Source organism: Salvia hispanica, chromosome 5 (assembly GCF_029641045.1).
Source record: "Salvia hispanica isolate PSC_SH4W2 chromosome 5, Shi_PSC_v1, whole genome shotgun sequence".
Lineage (NCBI taxonomy): Eukaryota > Viridiplantae > Streptophyta > Magnoliopsida > Lamiales > Lamiaceae > Salvia > Salvia hispanica.
In genome coordinates this window covers 18,728,139-18,747,633 of record NC_142696.1, presented here as the reverse complement: position 1 = coordinate 18,747,633, position 19,495 = coordinate 18,728,139, and the positions used below count along the sequence as shown (strand labels likewise).

General features: G+C 34.9%; 2 protein-coding genes across 2 annotated transcripts; one reads left to right on the top strand and one right to left on the bottom strand.

Annotated features, from left to right (window-relative positions):
- Positions 1-690: 690 nt before the first annotated feature.
- LOC125187210 (cell division cycle protein 27 homolog B) lies at positions 691-10,185 on the bottom strand. The gene is made up of 16 exons (XM_048083756.2): positions 9,797-10,185; positions 9,202-9,274; positions 8,925-9,031; positions 8,738-8,784; positions 7,507-7,604; positions 6,834-7,138; positions 5,066-5,221; positions 4,321-4,534; positions 3,576-3,763; positions 3,432-3,497; positions 2,779-2,898; positions 2,452-2,528; positions 2,103-2,222; positions 1,794-2,013; positions 1,431-1,712; positions 691-1,106 (listed from the first exon to the last, which is right to left on the bottom strand). Exons 1-16 carry the CDS (start codon positions 9,899-9,901, stop codon positions 1,047-1,049), a joined length of 2,238 nt encoding a protein of 745 aa, XP_047939713.1. The 5' UTR covers positions 9,902-10,185; the 3' UTR covers positions 691-1,046.
- Positions 10,186-10,361: 176 nt separating this feature from the next.
- Positions 10,362-12,663, top strand: LOC125187884 (uncharacterized). Its single transcript, XM_048084535.2, has one exon. The coding sequence runs from the start codon at positions 10,362-10,364 to the stop codon at positions 12,483-12,485; it is 2,124 nt and encodes a 707-aa protein (XP_047940492.2). The 3' UTR covers positions 12,486-12,663.
- The last annotated feature ends 6,832 nt before the right edge of the window (positions 12,664-19,495 follow it).

Sequence of the window (19,495 nt, the reverse complement as noted above, 5' to 3'; positions counted from 1 at the left end):
AATATGAGCGGGACATTTGCCCCTTCTAGTATTAAGCTATTTCGAATGATAGCATAGGATGATTTCTGAAATCATCAGAATTAATTCCATAAAATAATACTCATCTAATCTAGATGAGAGTTGATAGGCAACTGATAAAATAAAACGAAAATCCTAAGCATGTTGTTACATATTACTCCCTCCGTCCCATAAAAGTTGAGACAAAACTTTTGGGCACGGAGATTAAGAATTTATATTAAATAAATAAGAGAGATAAAAAAAGTAGGAAAGATAAGAGAGAGTAAAGTAAATGATGGAATAAAGTAAGAGTGATTAGATGTTTTGTCTTTTGTTAAAAAAGGAAATGACTCAACTTTGTTGGGACGGACTAAAAAGGAATACGACTCAACTTTTATGGGACGAAGGGAGTACAAAATACACCATCTATTTCAAGTTACTTAAGTCATATTTCATTTCGAGTTACTTCAGTCATTTTCTTTTACGACAAAAACAAAACATATATTTTCATTTACTTTATTCTTCTCCTACTTCACTTTGACTTCTCTCATACTTCATTCCCTCTTTTATCTTATTTTATCATTATTTAACCACCAAATATAATTTTTTTACATCCCGTGCCAAAAGGAAATATCTCCAGCAGACATTCTATCAAGCTTTTGGAACTTTCTTCAAGATTTGTGCCACAATTGCTGGAAAGGGAAGATACATATTACTCCTAGTATATGTGTGTGTATTTCAAGTTACATTATGCACTACAGTCGAGGTGAGTTACAATGAATCAGACAACAGAATTCTGAAGGGATACACAGTTGAGTTGGGTACATGAATTTTTGAGCGACAAATCACTTGGGACTTGAGGTTGCCCCTGCATTCTATACACAACTTCAGTTGCTCCGCACCATCATGTCCCGACAGTACCTCGAATAACAATGAAATCTATATGCAGGGAACAAATTATTGTGTTCGGCCCGAAAGCACAAGCAGACCACTCGCTGAGGATCACCACCACGGACCATATAAAGTTAACACATCCCACCATCACCAATTCAATCACTGGAGTCACCATCGTCTATCTCATCTGGTACGTGCAACTTTTCAATGGCAGCCTGTTCAGAAGAAAGCAATGGACGGAACATTTATGATATTTAAATGAGGCACACTCCTGTGCATCCACCCCAGTAATACCCCTATATTGTGATTAATAAACATTAACTAGATACATAAACCGAAATTGGAGACTAATGAACCCTAATTGGGGTGAATCCAAATGTAAACATGTTACTATTGCCTATTTAAATTTGCCCAGCATAGGAAAGGCTGCAAGGAGGTTTGTGTATTCTAAGAAATTTATAGAAGGTCATAACAAGCAACAATGTGACATTTGTTGCACTATGATGAGCCCACAAACAAGAAAGAAAGGATTTTGTTACCTTAATAAGAGCGACATCGGTTGCAGATGGTTTCAAATCCAATGCTAGTCCAAAATTAAGCATGGCATTATTGAACATATTTCTCCGCTTATAAATATTACCCATTAACGCATAGACACTACTTTCACATGGGGCATACTCTTTGAGCTCCTCGAGAACTGCTAGGGCCCCATCAAGATTATCCATGCTCAAAAGGATGTTAGCCTTCTGATATCGAGGGAGAGGGTTCTTCTTATCAGCCAATACAGCTCTTTCCATCATCTCCAGAGCTTCATCATTTCTCTGTTGCAATTTATGAGAATTGTTAATGGAGTTGAAACCAATTCCAAGCTAGGATAGTTTTTTCACGATAAATATATCTACCCTCAATGCATGCAAAGCCGTCCCGAGGTATGACATTATGACAGAAGAAAGCGGATTGATTTGGAAAGCCATCCGGAAATGATGCTCTGAGAACTCAAACTTCTCTTGCCGGAGATATACCATCCCTAGTCCATACCAAGCATTATAGTGTCTGGAGTCAATCCGAAGGGCACTCTGGTAGCTCTTGACACCATTTTCAAAATCTTCCAAGGCTACATATCTATAAGAAAGACAGGATTAATAATTAACGATACAACAGTCATCAATGTGCTACACGTATATAATGTGGAATAAGATTGTGATACGTACTCGTGACCACACAAGGTGTGGGCATATGCAAATCTTGAATTTAATTGCACAGAACGCTGGAAATTCTTGAGAGCAGTTTCGTGGTCCTTCTGTAAGCTATAGCAATTACCCAAAGCAAACCTGGCATACCACATACACAAATCAGCAGCAATAGCATATGTGTCAAGTAATAATCTTTAGCTCCACAGAAGGGTTCTAGAGACATCACTGACACATCAAACATCATGTATCCAGAAGCAAAGACATTCACAGGGACAGCACAAAACATGCTATGCATATACTATAATAAAATTTAAAGCATTATTATTTACATAAAAAGCAAAGCGCAGTTGAGTATGATGGACGGTACCATGATTGAGGAGCTAAACGGTCCGTTGATATCAGCTCTTGGGCCAAGTAACTCAACTTCATATCTTCTTTCAAATGCTTTTAAGATGAGGCAGATGGAGTCAGTAAAAAGTAAAATTCATGGGTTGAGCTGAAACAGCAACCGAAAAAGAAATTAAGAATGAGTATAGAAACTAAAAGAACATGAGTTTATAGAATATAGATTAACACTAGAAAGGGAAAGACCATAATTTCAAAGCATATTCCCCTTCACATTCATCGGGACAATGATACTGGTTTGAAACTAAAGCATGACAACAGAACAAATGATTTCAAAGATAAAACTCACATATAAAACTGTGGAATATATATCCATTCCGTCCAAACTGTAAGGAGAGGCAATGCGTGCACAACTGAAGGCACGATCAGCTTCAAGATAATCAACCATTTCAAAATAAGCTTTCCCAACCTGTGTTTGAGTAAGATCATATACCAGACATCCACACACAGGTCTAGAACCAGTAAAGATATTAAATGCTTGATAGTGAAGTACTGAACAAACAAAATAAGATAAGTCTATCAAGTGCAACCAAGCAATCTTGAGTTCATCTTTCTAAACAAACTTGCAAAGAGTGGTGAAGGAAAGGGAACGTAATCAAAATCTTGTGCTCGACAGTACGGAAATGATTGCTTGAATACTGGGATCATATAATGCTCCCCCCCCCCTCTCAAAACGATAGAAAATTTCGAAGCCTTCCAGTTGAATTTCCTAAGAGACATGTCCAGGTTCGCAAGAATTTTAATATATATTTCGAACTCACTTCATTTTATTCATTTTAGGAAAAATTGTGGTTGAATCATATGCAAGAGCCACTACAGATAATTTATACAAATATGAGATGTGCAACTCTGCTTTTGCATTTACAGATATATAAAAATAAATAATGGTAACAGCTAGCAACCAGGAGAATGTGATATGACTGTAAAAGATGAACTGTTTACCTGAGAAAGCACCCATCCGGTATTATAATGTTTTTGTGGAAGTTTCATGTAGATGTTCAATGCATCCTGTTCATGACAAGCAAAATTTTACTTTAGATGTAAAGTGAACTAATCCACAACATTCCTTCAAGATGTAACTACTACCTGGCATCTGCTAAGACAGGAAAGTCTGAAGCCTTCCCCAAGAAGCCTTAGGAGACCTAGAATAACAGAAGCACCATCTGCAACTCTGGTTGCTCCTTCTGGTTCAAGAATCCTATTATCACCACATGGTGACGAGGTCGAACTAGTGAAATTTAATCTAGATTCATCATACACCTCATGATGGTTACCTAAGATAGCAAGACTGAAGTCAGGCAAGATCAAAAGAGTATCTATGTAACAAGGTTTGAAACTCCCTTGTTTAGCTCTTACTTTCCCTTGCTTAACCCTTCTCTAATTAACTAGTACTTACTTGGTAATTTCACGGTTTTATTAATCAATATATTGCAACAAATACAAAATAAACTTCGTCGCCTTCAAATACTAGGATATCACTCACGTAGCATCTAAAGGTAGGTAAATAATTAAAATCGAATGGAAAGTATTGAAAATAAATTGAAAGCCATCCTCAGACAATGAACCTAGTTTTCTGCACATCAAAAAATATGGAGAAACACAGTGCAGTTGGTAGATTGAGGTCAAGTAGCTAGAAGTGAGACTGAGGCACCACACTGAATGACGTTGTAATGATTCAAGGTTCAAAAGTACAATATTCATAATAAACATGTGCAATGGTTTCAAGACAATCGCATTAGGTCAAGCTTCACTATGCAAGTCTTCATGTGTATAATTCAAGAGATAAAACATCACAAGATAAATTTATGAAAAAAGCTAGGCAATCATTTACCTTCATAAGCAATCTCGCTTGAAGAAGGGTGACTTTTTCGAATTGTCAAAGAACGTGAAACCACTGAGTTTGACTTGGATCCCCCAAAATATTTAGAAGAGTGGCTTGTTCCGTTCCCAGAAACTACCGACGTATTTGAATTTGCGTTAAGAGATTCTCCAGCAAGTCTCATGCTTCGTCGTTGCCCGGAATCAGAAAATAGTCTCTCAGATACCTAAAAACATGAATTAACTGACAAACTTTAAGGCCATTTCTCCACTAATTGTGTTTTCTTTAAAACAAAAAGATATATTTTGTTAGAGGAAATTAGCACTACAAAGGGACAGTCATCTGTCATCCAATTAATCATTCCAGCGAATTATACAACTTCAATCCCTATAGCTAAAGCTAGCACCAAAGAAGTTCTGACTCCAACTCGACCCTATACCAATGATTCTTTGTTAGTTCCAAAACTTGTCCCTCGTTGATATAACTCCAGCACCCTAACAATATGCGTCGTAAGCTTAAAGAAAATGTGTGAAACAAAAGAGACTGATCAAAACTTTGCAGAGCCTATTTCTGAAGTCTGAAAGGCTATATCATCAATCGATAAATAAGGAAAATGTGTCAGACAGATGAAGGAGAAAAAGTTACTCAGATGAAATAAATTCAAAGGGGAACAAAGGAAAAAACAAGCTTGCTCTGGGTGGCTAAAATGAGTAAAAGCATGCACAAAATTATTACAGCAGCAATACTAGTATCTCACCTTTCTTAATTTTCCTTCATCTACAAATTTTCTTCTAGGGCCTGCAACAGCAGAGTTCATGGTTACTCGTTGGGATATATCAGCTCCATATGTTCTCATATTTGAACCATTTGGTTGTGCATTCCTGCATAATGGAGGTGGAGCAACTCCAGATAACTGCAATTCATTTAGTATAAGAACAAACTTAGCATTCTTTAGCACAGACAATAAAGAACAAGGATAACCATTTCTATAATATCATAAGTGAATGATAGTCGATCGCTCTCCAAAAAGATTAACCTCAATTTACCCAAAAATAAACAAATAAATAAAGAACACCATCAAAGAAAGATGACTAATTTCAGTCAGACAGCTAGCAAAAACAACGATAAAATCATAAAAATCCACAATTTTAGATGAGGAAGGTTTGAAAATAAATGCCATCACCAACAGTCAGCTTAAATATAAAAGAGGGAACATCTTTTTTAGTACATCAACTATCATAAATGAACAAATTTGGTCCGTAACATTTCATAATATCTTTTGAGGTCCATCAACTATAAGTTATCAAATCAAGTACTTTTTGGCTATTTCCACTATTTTCATGACCAAAGTACCCTTAAGGCCATGCAGGGCAATTCAAATATTCAATCTATTTACCCTCTCATTTTCATTAAAGAATGTAATTTATTTTTCTTTCTTTATTCATCCACTTTCTTCTTTCTGAAAATTTAAGTTAACCATAATATATAATATATACTACATTGAAATAAAAATTTAATAAAGTAAAAAAAATATGATTCACGAATAGTCAAGGGAATAAATATGATAACTATGAACAGTTTTCGTGATGTTGTTGTAAATGGCCTAATGATAATATTAAGACGCAACATTGTGATACTAAACAATTGAAAGCAACTATTAACTTTTTATTTAATTACACAATCATAGATTTAAATTAATCATATATTCAACTAAGGAATGCCATTGTCTTTTTTATTAAATTGATTATTGATAATTTCAACTAATTTTTTTAGACTATAATTACTACATAAGAGTAGATAAAATAAAACATAGCTCTTTGAATTATTTAAGATTTTGTGTATGTTAATGAATTTTAATTTATTTTTAATTGTCAATTTTGTATTGCACTTAAAAATAACATATTCTTCTATGTATAGCTTTAAGATTGAAAAATTAATATTCCATCTAATAAATTGAACTGTTTTTATATACAAATATTGTATAAGCATAATGTTTACATATATTTATACCTAAGTTATTTCACTATTAATATTAAATATAGTACAATGATCTAAAATATTACAAATAAGTAAAACTAAACGTAAATAATTATTAGTAATAGAATATTAATATCATTAAGATATTTTTATTTTGAAATTAAAATTAGAGGGAACATCTTTTTTGGTACATCAATTATCCCAAATTATACTCTTTAATTAAAATGAGAGGATAAATAGTTTGAATTTCCCCCATGGCCTTAAGGGTACTTTGGTCATGAAAATATTGAAAATAGCCAAAAAGTACTTGAATTGATATTAACTTATAGCTGATGGACCTCAAAAGATATTATGAAATGTTACGGACCAAATTTGTTCATTTAGGATAGTTGATGTACTAAAAAAGATGTTCCCTCAATATAAAATAGTGAGCATGACCATGACCATGACCACAGGCATGAGAGCTGAAACAGAATAATGCAGCAGCAATATCTAGATGAAGAAACAGCATCATTTCATGATTGAAGATCATCAATAAATGATTGTACCTGTGCTTGTGTAGCCATTGGGGAAGGAGTATGGTAAAATGGCAAGCTGGTGGGACCACCATGTGGGAACTGATGTGAAGCTGTTCCATAACAGTTCCCAGATATCTCTCTTAGGTTATTACCATAAGAGTGCTTCAATGTCTTTGGACTAACATCATCAGATACTGAAGTCCTGTTTGAAGAAATCTCATGACCCTCATTTGTTGCTTGCGAACTATGGGAAGCCATACCACGTTGTAGGTATTGCTTCTGAATAAAAAGAGAAGCTCCATCGTCAAAGACTAAAGCTGCTTCTTCAGCAGCACCTGAAATGATGCCACCTCTATCTAGTTAGAAAAGATTGACTTTTTATAGTACTGATTAAATTTACACTAGAAATGAAAAGATATTGGCAACATACTGATTAAAATGGGAGCAAACATTGCTCAAGTAAAGGCCCATCCAAAAGGAGACAAATAAGCATTGGTTATCACACTTAGAACTTTACACGGATAAAAAAGTTTCAAATTCCACGATAGTTAGAACAGGCTCAAGAGTGTAGCAAAACATAAAAAAGTGAGAAAAAGTCCTCATAAAAGGCTACACACTTGTCATTCCTTTGCTACATGGTGTCAGACAGTCAGAGATTGCAGAAAATGAAAAAAACAATGTAAAAATATCCTATATGGAGTACCTAATATACAGAGCTCCTCATAAGCAGCCCACAACAATGGATCCAAGGATAGAGCCTGATTGAAGTGATTGATAGCACTCTGCTTTCTATCCGTATGCCTGTGATAACAACATATGATGTTGAAGAACAAATGTAATGGAATATTTAGCTTGTTAACAATTTTCTACCCAGTTTCCTCTCCTTCTCCTAAGAAACAAATGCATTTCTTTCATTCCATCATAATATCCAGAAAATTCATTTTCTAGTTCTTCTGGAAGCTCCCACTCAGTATTCAAACATAACAATACTTCTCAACACCAATTGAGAATTTTCATTTCGTCAAACTTTATATCTTGATTATTGGGTTGTAAGACCGTAAAACAAAACACACTTAACAGTTAACAGCATGAAAGGGGCACTATCTTGACACTTCCAGATTTTAGGAACTGTTATCATATGATCATACCATCGGTAGCACTCACAATAGTTGTTTTCTCTTTTTCTCGTAATCATATAAAAGGTAGACTAACCCATACAAGCAAGAACATGAAAGAAAAATCATTTGATATATCACGTTCAGTAAAAGTAGTTTTCTGCACTGTCATCATTTGATAATTCATCATGAGCACCCTTTTACTCTGTCTTCCAGTAGAATAAGGAAACACAGAGTCACAGGCTTTACAACAGACTTTCCAGTGAACTATGAACTGACGTGACCTTAATCCCTTGCAACTATTTGCCCAATAAATAAGGAAACAATATTGAAATCTTCATAGTTAAATGATAAATCTATGATAGAGACCATAGAGTTGTTTATTAATAGTCATTTGAAATCATATGGAGCTAGAAAGATAGCAGCAAACATTCTCCTGTCCACAAAGAAAAAACACTTTAATGTACAAAAGTCCACAACAAATGCTTTTCTAAAGGCCAACCTTAACGCATTGCACACATTTCTACAACCAGATCACAACATTGGCATCTCCTGATGATTAAAAGAAAGTCACATTAGTACTGTGCAATTTCAATATAGAGCATTAACCTTGTTTACCTTAATGTATCAATTTTAATTAATAAAGACAGGAAAACACAAATAGAATCTTTCACTTGGACCAATAGAATATTTTTTATCTAAAAGTGACTTAGTGACCAACTTATTTTTCATTTACAAAGAATATCCAATGCAACCCAACCCAAAAAGACAGCAAAATCCAATGTAATTGAGAATTGAATAAGGGTATCATGTTAAAACCTGTACACGAGTCCAAGAAGGAAATGCCCAGCAGCTCCATTTGGAACCTGCGACAAGTAAGGAAACCACTAACTACTATAACTATACAAAGGACTATTTCCGCAAATAACATCTACAGCCACAGGTCCACAAGTCATATAATCATTATAGCTGAATTGCTGAAAGACTTTATAATCAGTGAGCATACCTCCGCAGAAGATTCTTTAGGGGATAACGCTGCTTCTGCTTCATTCAAAAGATCCATCTTGAAGCAAGCCAGTGCAAACAAATAGCGGCATTGAGCTATATGTGTTCCTTGAAATCGAAGGCAAAAAAGATTAATTATACTAATAAGACATTTTCCAGGCAATGCCACTATGAAATGTTACTACAAAGATAAGAGTAATATGAGTAATCAATAATCATGCACCATTAGCCAACTGATCAAAGATTCAGTTTAAAGAAGAAAAACTTGTGGTACATACCCTTCAAAATGTGATAAGCACAGTGTGCTTGATTGTTTTGCAAATAACAGCTAGCAAGCAGCTGCAGATTTTTCTGCATTCAACAAAACAAATATCAAATTATCAATGAAGCAAAACTATTCAAAATCATTTTAATTTAAAGCTAGTACAGAATTACCCATCGCCACATTCACCAATACTATAGAAAATCACAAGTGTGAATTTCAAGATGCACCGTCCTTTACATAGAACAACATCACTATGATAGTATTATATAAGTTATAACCAGAAATCCCCACTCCTTCCCACATAATTATATACAGAAATGCAAAGTCAGAAACCACGAATTTTGTTTGATAAATACAGTACTAAGCAAGTAGCAACAGACTGGAATTGCAATTTAAACCTTCCCAATAATGAAATTAGAAATAAAGTCAACATGGTTTTATCAACTTTGGTATGAATATAGAGGGTGTGCCAAAACTCAAACTGCAATAAAATCGTCACTCAGCTGAAGAAGAAAACTTAATTACGAGCAATGCACTTACAGAAATAATTGTAAATAATAGTATTCCATGATTCTATTGTTCCGCATTGCATTTAATAAGAAACTAACCTCCGAAGGAAATTGAGCGCAGAGGCGCTCGCACATGAAAATGGCGTTTCGGTGCATTAGTTGCTGGAGGCTGTTGCGGACACTATCTGTAAGTATGGCCTCCATCTTTGCAGGCCAAAACTATGGATTTTGGAGATCTTATACACACTCAGAAGGAGATGGAGGGAGATTGAGATTTGAAAAATATTATCACCACATTTTAAATTGCCAGCTGGTTAATTGCACAAAGTCGGAGACGGATTCTCGGAATTAAACATTAACGGAAAAAAAGAAAAGAAAAAAATCTGGAATTTGAGAGGCAAAACCCCCCAATTGAATTTGAACATAATAAATAATGGCAAAATTTGCTTTTCTAGTTTTGTAACCCCGCATCTTGGTTAAAATTCAAATTTAGCCCCTTTTGTTTCTGCACATGACTGCTAAAATGATTCAATTCATTTCTAACACTCCCGCCGCTTACCTTTCTCTTCAGATTCAAGCTTATCTTTCTCCTAATTCCTTGTAATTACTTATCTTAATCCATTTTCATTTATCAATTGCTGATATCTATTTCTCTCTAATTTTGATGAGGAGTTGCGCAGTGGCTCGGCGGCAGCCAATTGCAGAGGTTTCCGGCGGCACTCATCGGCTGATGGTGTCGTTGCTCTCCGCCGTCTCTCCGCAGTCCGTCCTCAAAATCACCCGCCAGCTCCCGTCTTCTCAAAATGCCCTCCAATTTTTCGACTACCTCAAATCAAGCCCCCACCTATCCGATTCTGTCCCCTTTGCGTTCCAAGGGGTGCTTGAGCTTGTCATGCGCGAAAACCCTAATTCCCCCGGTAAGCTATACGAGCTCTTCGCAATGGCCAAGGAGCAAAATACCCCTCTCTCCGTCAATGCGGGAACCCTGCTGATTAGAAGCTTTAGCAACGCCAATATGCTGGAGGAGATGGTCATGGCGCTCGACGCCATCGAGACGCGGGTGAGGAATACGCACGTGGTTAATTTAGTTGTTTTTGGATTGTTCAATTTGGGCCGTTTCCCTGCTGCCCTGAAGCTGGTCGACAAAATGCTTCAACCAGGTGCCACTAATCCGCCCAATGACAGGACATTGAGAATTGTCTTTTCATCGATTTTGGGAAGAAAGTACAGAGGTTGGGATTTGAAGGATGAGGAAATTTATCATCTTTTTTTGCGTTTTAGTGAGAATGGTCTTTGCTTGGGTGGATATTGGTTGACGCACATGATTTCTAGGTTTTGTAGGAATGGAGACTGCAACAAGGCTTGGAATGCTTTGCAAAAGGCCATGAATTCAGGGTCTCATGTGGAGGTGATCCCTTGCAATTTCCTGCTGTCAAAGTTAGGGCAGCAACGTGATTATCTTAGAATGAACTTGTTGATGAATGAGATGAAGGACAAGGGGATCACACCCACTGTTGTGACCTATGGGATCATGATCAGGAACTTGTGCAAGATTCGAAGGTTGGATGAGGCATTGGAGGTGCTCGAGAAGATGAGAGATGGAGAAGTTGGCATTAAACCAGATGTTGTCATTTACAACACGTTGATTGATGGATTGTGTAAAGTTGGGAGGCAAGAAGATGGGTTAAGGTTGATGGAGAGAATGAGGTCGTCTGAGACCAAGTGTGAGCCAAACACTGTCACTTACAATTGCTTGATCGATGGATTTTGTAAAGTAGGTGACATTGATACGGCGCGCGAGCTTTTTGAGCAAATGAGCAATCTTGATGAGGGTGCGAACATCGTTTCACTTAATGCAATGCTGGGAGGGATGTGTAGGGTTGGTAGAGTTAGCAGTGCGATGGAACTCTTTAGCAGAATGCGTGAGAAGGGTTTGGAAGGGAATACAGTTACATATACTGCATTGATAACTGCTTTCTGTGGTGCAAACAATATTGAGAAAGCAATGGATTTGTTTAACGAAATGAAAGAAAATGGATGCAACCCGGATGCTATCATCTACTACACCTTGATCTCGGGCTTTACACGGGCAGGAAGAATGAATGATGCTATGGAAATCAAGTCAAAGATGGAGGAAGCTGGTTTTTCATTGGACATAATTGGCTATAATATCATGATTGGTGGATTTTGTAGGAAGAATAAGATTGGGAATGCATCTGAGCTGCTGACAGAAATGGAGATTGCGGGATTAAATCCTGATCGCGTCACATATAATACTCTGATTTCGTATTTCTGTGACAAGGGGGATTTCAAGCATGCACAGAAAGTAATGAAGAAGATGGTGGATGATGGATTATCACCTACTGTTGTTACCTACGGTGCCTTGATTCAAGGGTACTGTTTGAAGGGGAGTCTCAGTGCAGCGATGAGGTTATTCGCAGACATGAAATCCACATCAAAGGTGCCTCCGAACACTGTTATTTACAACATCTTGATTGACTCACATTGCAAGGAGGATTATGTGGAAGGGGCTCTTTCATTAATGGATGAGATGAGGGCTCGTGGGGTGAAGATGAATAACACCACATACAATGCTCTGTTTAAAGGCCTGCAGCAGAGGAATTGGTCAAAGAAGGCGCTGCAGCTTATGAAGCAGATGAGTACACAGGAATGTATGCCGGATTATGTGACAATGGAGATTCTCACTGAGTGGCTTTCTGCAGCTGGTGAGACTGAGAAGTTGAAAGAGTTCGTTCGGTCCTACCGGGATTTTAATCTGACTGTGTAGAGCTTCGTGGTGGAGGTAAATCAATGGATATGCCCCTTGTTGATGGTAGTAACATTTTTTGATGAATGATTTGAAAAACTGCATTTGTTCATGTAAGTTGAGTTTGGAGAATTGCTCTGGTGAGTTGCATTTGAACTCCACACTTGTTTATTAATTGATTGCAACTTGATTCTTGAGATGTCGAAGGAAACGAAACTGATGTTTTTTCGATTGTTTTTGGTGGAGAAACTTTTAGAGGGCTTAAGTGACTAGAGTTTCGTCCGTCACATAGGGGATGCGATAGATTGAGAACTTTTTTTTGCATTCTTAGTTCACTATACGCGGAGCTATCCTTGTGTGTTATGAAGATATTTTGTTCTTTGATTCAAGGAACTTGCGCAAAGAGTGTCATTTGCGTGTGTAAAAATAGAAGCTTAAAAACTCATTTTGATGGTGATATGTCTCTTGGATCGATTTAAATATGTAGCTTTCGATGTATTAGTTTCACGCGCACTTGAAATGTTGGAAGAATCTCTTCTCCTTTCCTGATTAGGAGAGCCGTGAATTATATCTGTGTATGTTGGGGTTGGGCTGTATTGGAGAGCCGTGAATTATGTCTGTGTATGTTGGGGGTTGGGCCGTATTGATGGTTAATGAAGGAATTCCAGCAAAGTGGATTATATCCTTCATTTAAAATAGTAGAGAATCTGACATTTTGTATTTGCTGAAAATCGCTTACAACAATGGTTTGAGTACTGTCCCAATTCGAAGAAGAGGAGTTGTCCTATATGCAAACAAGCCTGCACAAACGCAAATGTCGGGCGCCTTTATTTCCAGTCGATTGGTGATTCAACTGATAGTTCTTCTCAAAAGCCACGTGACTGCCAGGGAAATCCCGAGGAATTGCAGAGAGAGGTCAATAGATTGGAGGGAAAAGTTGCAGGTCTTTCTTCGTCCTTGGAGAAGCAACAGAAAGACTATCAGGAAGTTAAAGATGAGGTAATTCGTTGAACTTTACTTTTTGTGGAAATCTTACTCAAGCTTGGAGTTGTGGTCATTCTATAGTTTGTTTGTTTAGCTTGTTAACAATTTTCTACATAGTTGCCTCTCCTTCTCCTACGAAACAAATGCATTTTTTCATTCCATCATAATTTCCAGAAAATTCATTTTCTAGTTCTTCTGAAATGTCCCACTCTCCTGTCAACAAAGAAAAAACACTTTAATGTACAAAAGTCCACAACAAATGCTTTTCTAAACGCCAACCTTAACGCATTGCACACATTTCTACAATCAGATCACAATATTGGCATCTCCTGATGATTAAAAGAAAGTCACATTAGTACTGTGCAATTTCAATATAGAGCATTAACCTTGTTTACCTTAATGTATCAATATTAATTAATAAAGACAGGAAAACACAAATAGAATCTTTCACTTGGACCAATAGAAAATTTTATCTAAAAGTGACTTAGTGACCAACTTATTTTTCATTTACAAAGAATATCCAATGCAACCCAACCCAAAAAGACAGCAAAATCCAATGTAATTGAGAATTGAATAAGGGTATCATGTTAAAACCTGTACACGAGTCCAAGGAGGAAATGCCCAGCAACTCCATTTGGAACCTGCGACAAGTAAGGAAACCACTAACTACTATAACTATACAAAGGACTATTTCCGCAAATAAGATCTACAGCCACAGGTCCACAAGTCATATGACCATTATAGCTGAATTGCTGAAAGACTTTATGATCAGTGAGCATACCTCCGCAGAAGACTCTTTAGGGGATAACATCTACAGCCACAGATCCACAGGTCTTATTATACTTTTCTCTATTTATTTGGTGCACGTCCTCCCCAATTAGAAGACGCGTCATTATGATTTTCGTAAGGTATGTATAATAATGTATTATCATACACAAAAGTATAATATGAAATCAGATTACTCACCAAAATTGCTAAAGTCTCTGTTTTCTTACCTGCACTGCATGCTCATTGTTGTTGATTCATGTTGCAATTTAGAAATAGGCAGAAGGGGAAGAACAATGTTTCTATCTCAAATAAAAAAAGCTCAACTGGTTCCCACCCTTTTCTTTAGCATAGTAAACTTGAATTATTTTTTTTACTAATTCCTCTTCCTTTTCTTAACAGTGTTAGCAATCATAGCATAGAGACGAATGCAATTTTTCCAGCATCTAAGATCATCAGGAAATTATACTGAATCAGTGCTCATATCCATTCGGATTTACGAAACCGCTAATTCATATGTACAGAGCTAGCTAGTATTGCTGCATGAGCTACTAATGTTTACTTATCGTAGAAATTGAAGAAATAGATACATCTTGTGCTGACCTTGCCTTAAAATTTTACATTGAAATTATTGGTTAGATTAAATAGGCTCCGATCGCAGCCTATTAACCCACTTATACTCTCCACGGTGTCGCCTACACCTGAACAAACCCGGATGATTGGTGGGCGAGCATAGACACGCCCTCACAACCGCACCACCACCTTCCTCAGCTGGCCGCTGCCTTGCGGTTGCACCGACCCAAACCCAATAGGAAGAGGGGTAGCACATCTTCACCTAACAATTCGCCTTGATGAGCTTCTGTGTCAAAGAAAGAATATAGCAATGAAAAGTGGGGAGGAGAAGGAAAGAGGGGGATGATGAAAAGGTTATGGGATATTATTGTTTGTTTGTATCAAAAGATTGGATGGATTCCACACAAAGGGATAACTTTGGGCCTTGGCTTTCCCTATGTAATTTTTCTCTCTTCTTTTTCCATTCAAAGCTTATCCATGCACCCAGTAAAATTAAACTTTTGCACAATTATTTCCTAATTTTGAGGTGGTGTTTCGTTGCGTTTGGTTTGGTGGTGGTGTCTGAAAACAGTAGTGATAATCCAGTTGACGGCTCCTGCCACCTTTCAGTTGGGAGGGGAATAGGTTTTCGTGGGATTTTTCAAATTACTAGTACTAAATCGCTATTTATATAATTCGTTTATAAAAGCGTAAACAATATCGTATATAGGGAGTAGAAGAACTAAATTTGAATTACATTAGTAGGAGTATTTTAAAAAGGGCAGTGATTTAGAGATATAATGTTCTATGCCAAAATCAATGTCACTGTGCCAAAATACCTTTATGTTATTTTGCCATAGGGATATTTTATATTATGACTAATTTACCATTTTGTTATTAGAGAAGGATAAATCTTAGATTATGAAGTTTAATTAACACATGCTGATCATGCTTACATTCAATGTATTTAGAATTTTAATTAGAGTATTCATATTTTAATTAGAGTATTCATATTTTAATTAGAGTATTATTAAATGTACGTTTCATAATTTTACTAGAAATGCTGATATAACTTTTAAAATATAAAATTAAAAATGATTGTTCTTACAAATAAAAAATTAATTGTTTTTATAAATAAGAATTATTATTTTTATAAAAATAATTATAATTCTTGTGAATAAAAGTTATTGATACTATTTTTAAAAATAAAAGCTATTATTTTCATTAATAAAATTATTGTCGTAATAAATAAAATACAATATATTTATTTTCAAGAGAAGAAACTATAAATGACACACACAGGTTTTTAATACTCCCTTCGTCCCAACTAAGTTGATACATAACTTTCAGACACATAGATTAAGGAATTGTGTTGAAAAGTAGGAGAGAGGAATAAAGTAGAAAATATAAAGAGAGAGTAAAATAGATAGTAGAATAGAGTAAGAGTAATTTGATATTTTGTTTTTTGTTAAGTAAGGAAATAACTCAACTTAGTTGGGACAACCCAAAGTAGAATACGACTCAACTTAGTTGAGACGGAGGGGTAGTAAAGTAAGAAGATGTGAAAAGGTGTGGAAGTAGTGTTAGTGATTGTAGGGTCCACATATTAGTGGTGTGTAATTTGTTAAAAATTTTCATATTTAGACTTTGTTTAATTTTAGAGGACGGCCAAAATGATAAAATTAGTCTATTTTTTTAATGACGAAGTACAAGAGAATAAAGGTTACTAAATTATTGTTTATGCAAAACTACACTAAAGTTTAACACAAAAGTTATTGCTGTATTGATTTATAATAAAAATAATTGTTTCAAAGAATAAAATTTATTATTTAATGTGAAAAAAATTAATGTTTCTATTGTACAAGAGTTTTGATAATTGTGAAAAAAAATAATCGTTTGATGAATAAAATGTACTTTATTATTATTGTCAGTAAAAGAATTATGGTAATAAAAAATTTATTGTTCTTTAAAATGAAAGTTATAGTTCCAAGAAATATAAATTATTACTCCAATAAATTAAAGTTTTATGCTTATTGAATAAAATTTATTGTTCTTGTAAATAAAGTTAGTAGTAATATTTTGTGAATAAAATTTATTAGTGTAATCGATAAAAGTTATTATTATATTAAATAACAAATAATTTTGTTCTAATGAATAAAGAGATAGTACTATTATTTATTTGAATTAAAGTTGTGATGTCAGTTAACTTTTTCGAAAAGTCACTTGTGAAAAAAATTATTTTTTAATAAATAAAAATAATATTTAAATGAATAAAACATTATTCCACAATTCTAGTGAATAAAAGTTCGCAAAATTAAAAGTTAAGTACTATTTCTGTGAATAAAAAAATTTATTTTTATGCATAAAAATTGTTGTAATAATTAAAAGCCATTGCTTGAATAAAAAAAAGAGTTAATTTTGTGATTAAAAATTATTGTAATTGTGAATAAAAGTTATTATTTTATGAATAAAACTTACGTATGATTTTTGTAAAAAAGGTTTACTTTTTTATCGATAAAGTTTGTAATTATAATAAGTAAAATAAAATTAAAGGTTCATGTTTGTTAGATGCTTTTTCGCAATTGGTAGTTGTTTGGATCTCTTAGATCTAACTTGTTTAACTCTGATTTCGTAGATCCATGTTAGATAATATTTGATTTCGTAGATGTGGTGTTCTTTGTTTTCAAATCTATTATCTACATGATTGTGGCCTATTTCCGTTCGTTCGTGGTTCTGTCTGACAAGTTAGCGTAGATCCAGTAGTTTTTAGTTTAAATTTCTCATTCGGGACTCGTTTTGATGCATGCTATGTTTTTCTTCGTCGGTGGTGTCTCAATGCGCTGTTTTTACTTGGTTGTTTGAAGAAGCTGAAGTAGGGAGTAGTTAGAGATTCAGATCTGCAACTTTATGTTTTTTGCTTTAGGTCATCACTTAACTTTTGCACTTTGTCTTCCTATTTTAGGAAAGTTTCCAGCATAGTCATGTAGTTGCAGGTGCTCTTGGTTGTTTAATGTTAGATTTAAATGTTTGTTGCTTGTTGTCGTACGTAGCCTGTCTAGGATCAGTTAGGTAGTGATTCATGTTTTATCTGCCAAGTCAAGTAGAATCTTAACCCACTTAGTTGCGTGGCAGCATCCAAAAAAACCTCTCAAAATGTCCTGAACACACGATCTTTGCCTCTATCGTTGTGGGATTCGATCCTTACTTCCCCGTACTAATTAATAGTATTTGTGGGTTACGATTTTGAAAGCAGCCTCGGATTGCGCGTCCGACAACACGTAGATAGGTCTAGCGAATCTGCGTGACCAGTTTGGTCCAGTCGGTCTGCTTGACCAATCTGCGATTTATATACTCCCTCCGTTCCTCAAATATTGTCCCACTTTGAACCAGCACGGATTTTAAGAAATATAAAGAAAAATGAGTTGAAAAAGTTAGTAGAATATGGATCCTACTTTTATACACTCCCACCGTCCCATAATAGATGTCACACTTCCCTTTTTAGTTTGTCCCACAAAAGATGTCACATTACCATTTTTACTTAATGTTCATTTACGTAGTTTTAGTGGATTAGTTAATTCCACAGCATACTACTCCCTCCGTCTACAAGATTATACCCTTTTAGTTGGACATGAGTTTTAATACACAATTAGTAAAATAAGAAAGAGGTAGAAAGAAAAAGTACTAAAGTGGAGAATGAGTTTCACCCCATTAGAGAGAAAAATATTTCCTAAATTAGCAGTGCACACTCTTATGTGACGGACTAAAAAGAAAGAATACATACTCTTGTGGATCGGAGTGAGTAAATTATAAATAAAATAATATGTATGAATATATTATTTAAAAATTTTCTAAATTAGAAATACATAATTATAATAAACTAACGAAAATCAAAATAATCATTACTCCTTTTAAAGGAACATTGAGAATACTACATGTAAATATAACATACCAATCATATTTGATCAACCAGTGAATTAAAGGTCACACTAGAGTCTCAACTCTCAAACATATCATTCTTTGCTCGATTTCGTGTATGCCAAACGTTTTCTCCAAAAGAAATGAAGAAAAAACGAAGAGAAGTTTGGATAGCATGAAAGGGCAAAAATTCCATCTTTTCCTTTGAAAACACATAAAGACGGCAACTTATATGACGTTACCTAAAAATAACTCCACATAACTGTCAAACTACATTTTGAGTTGAATAATGAATTAAGAGATTGATAAAACATAGACTGACTCAAGTCACTCAACATTAATCAATCTATTAAAATCACGCTTATTACTTATTAGATTATTCGTATGATTGTATCTACATATTATATTCTCTAAAAATTTCACCAAGCTTGATTGTGATTAATTCTCTAAAAATTTCTAATTATTATCTGAAGATCTGATTTTTTTTTTTTTGAATAGCTTACATGGATGACAAAGATAAATGAGAATGCTGATATAATATTAATTTTAAAATATGACAGAACTTATTCAATAATAAAATAAAATCTCAAATAAATATTCAGTGGAGCTGATTCTTAGTTTCTTACTATACAATTAAATAAGTGGGGAGAAGATAAATACCAAATTAAGGGGAAAGCAAAAGAACAAAGTAAAAGCAAAAGAGATGTCCAAACTTTTTCGTCATCTTTGAATTCTTATTCGGCAGCTACACCGTCCATCTGAATATTATCCAAAACTTTGCTTATTTTCATGCTGCTTTTTAGGAGAATACATAG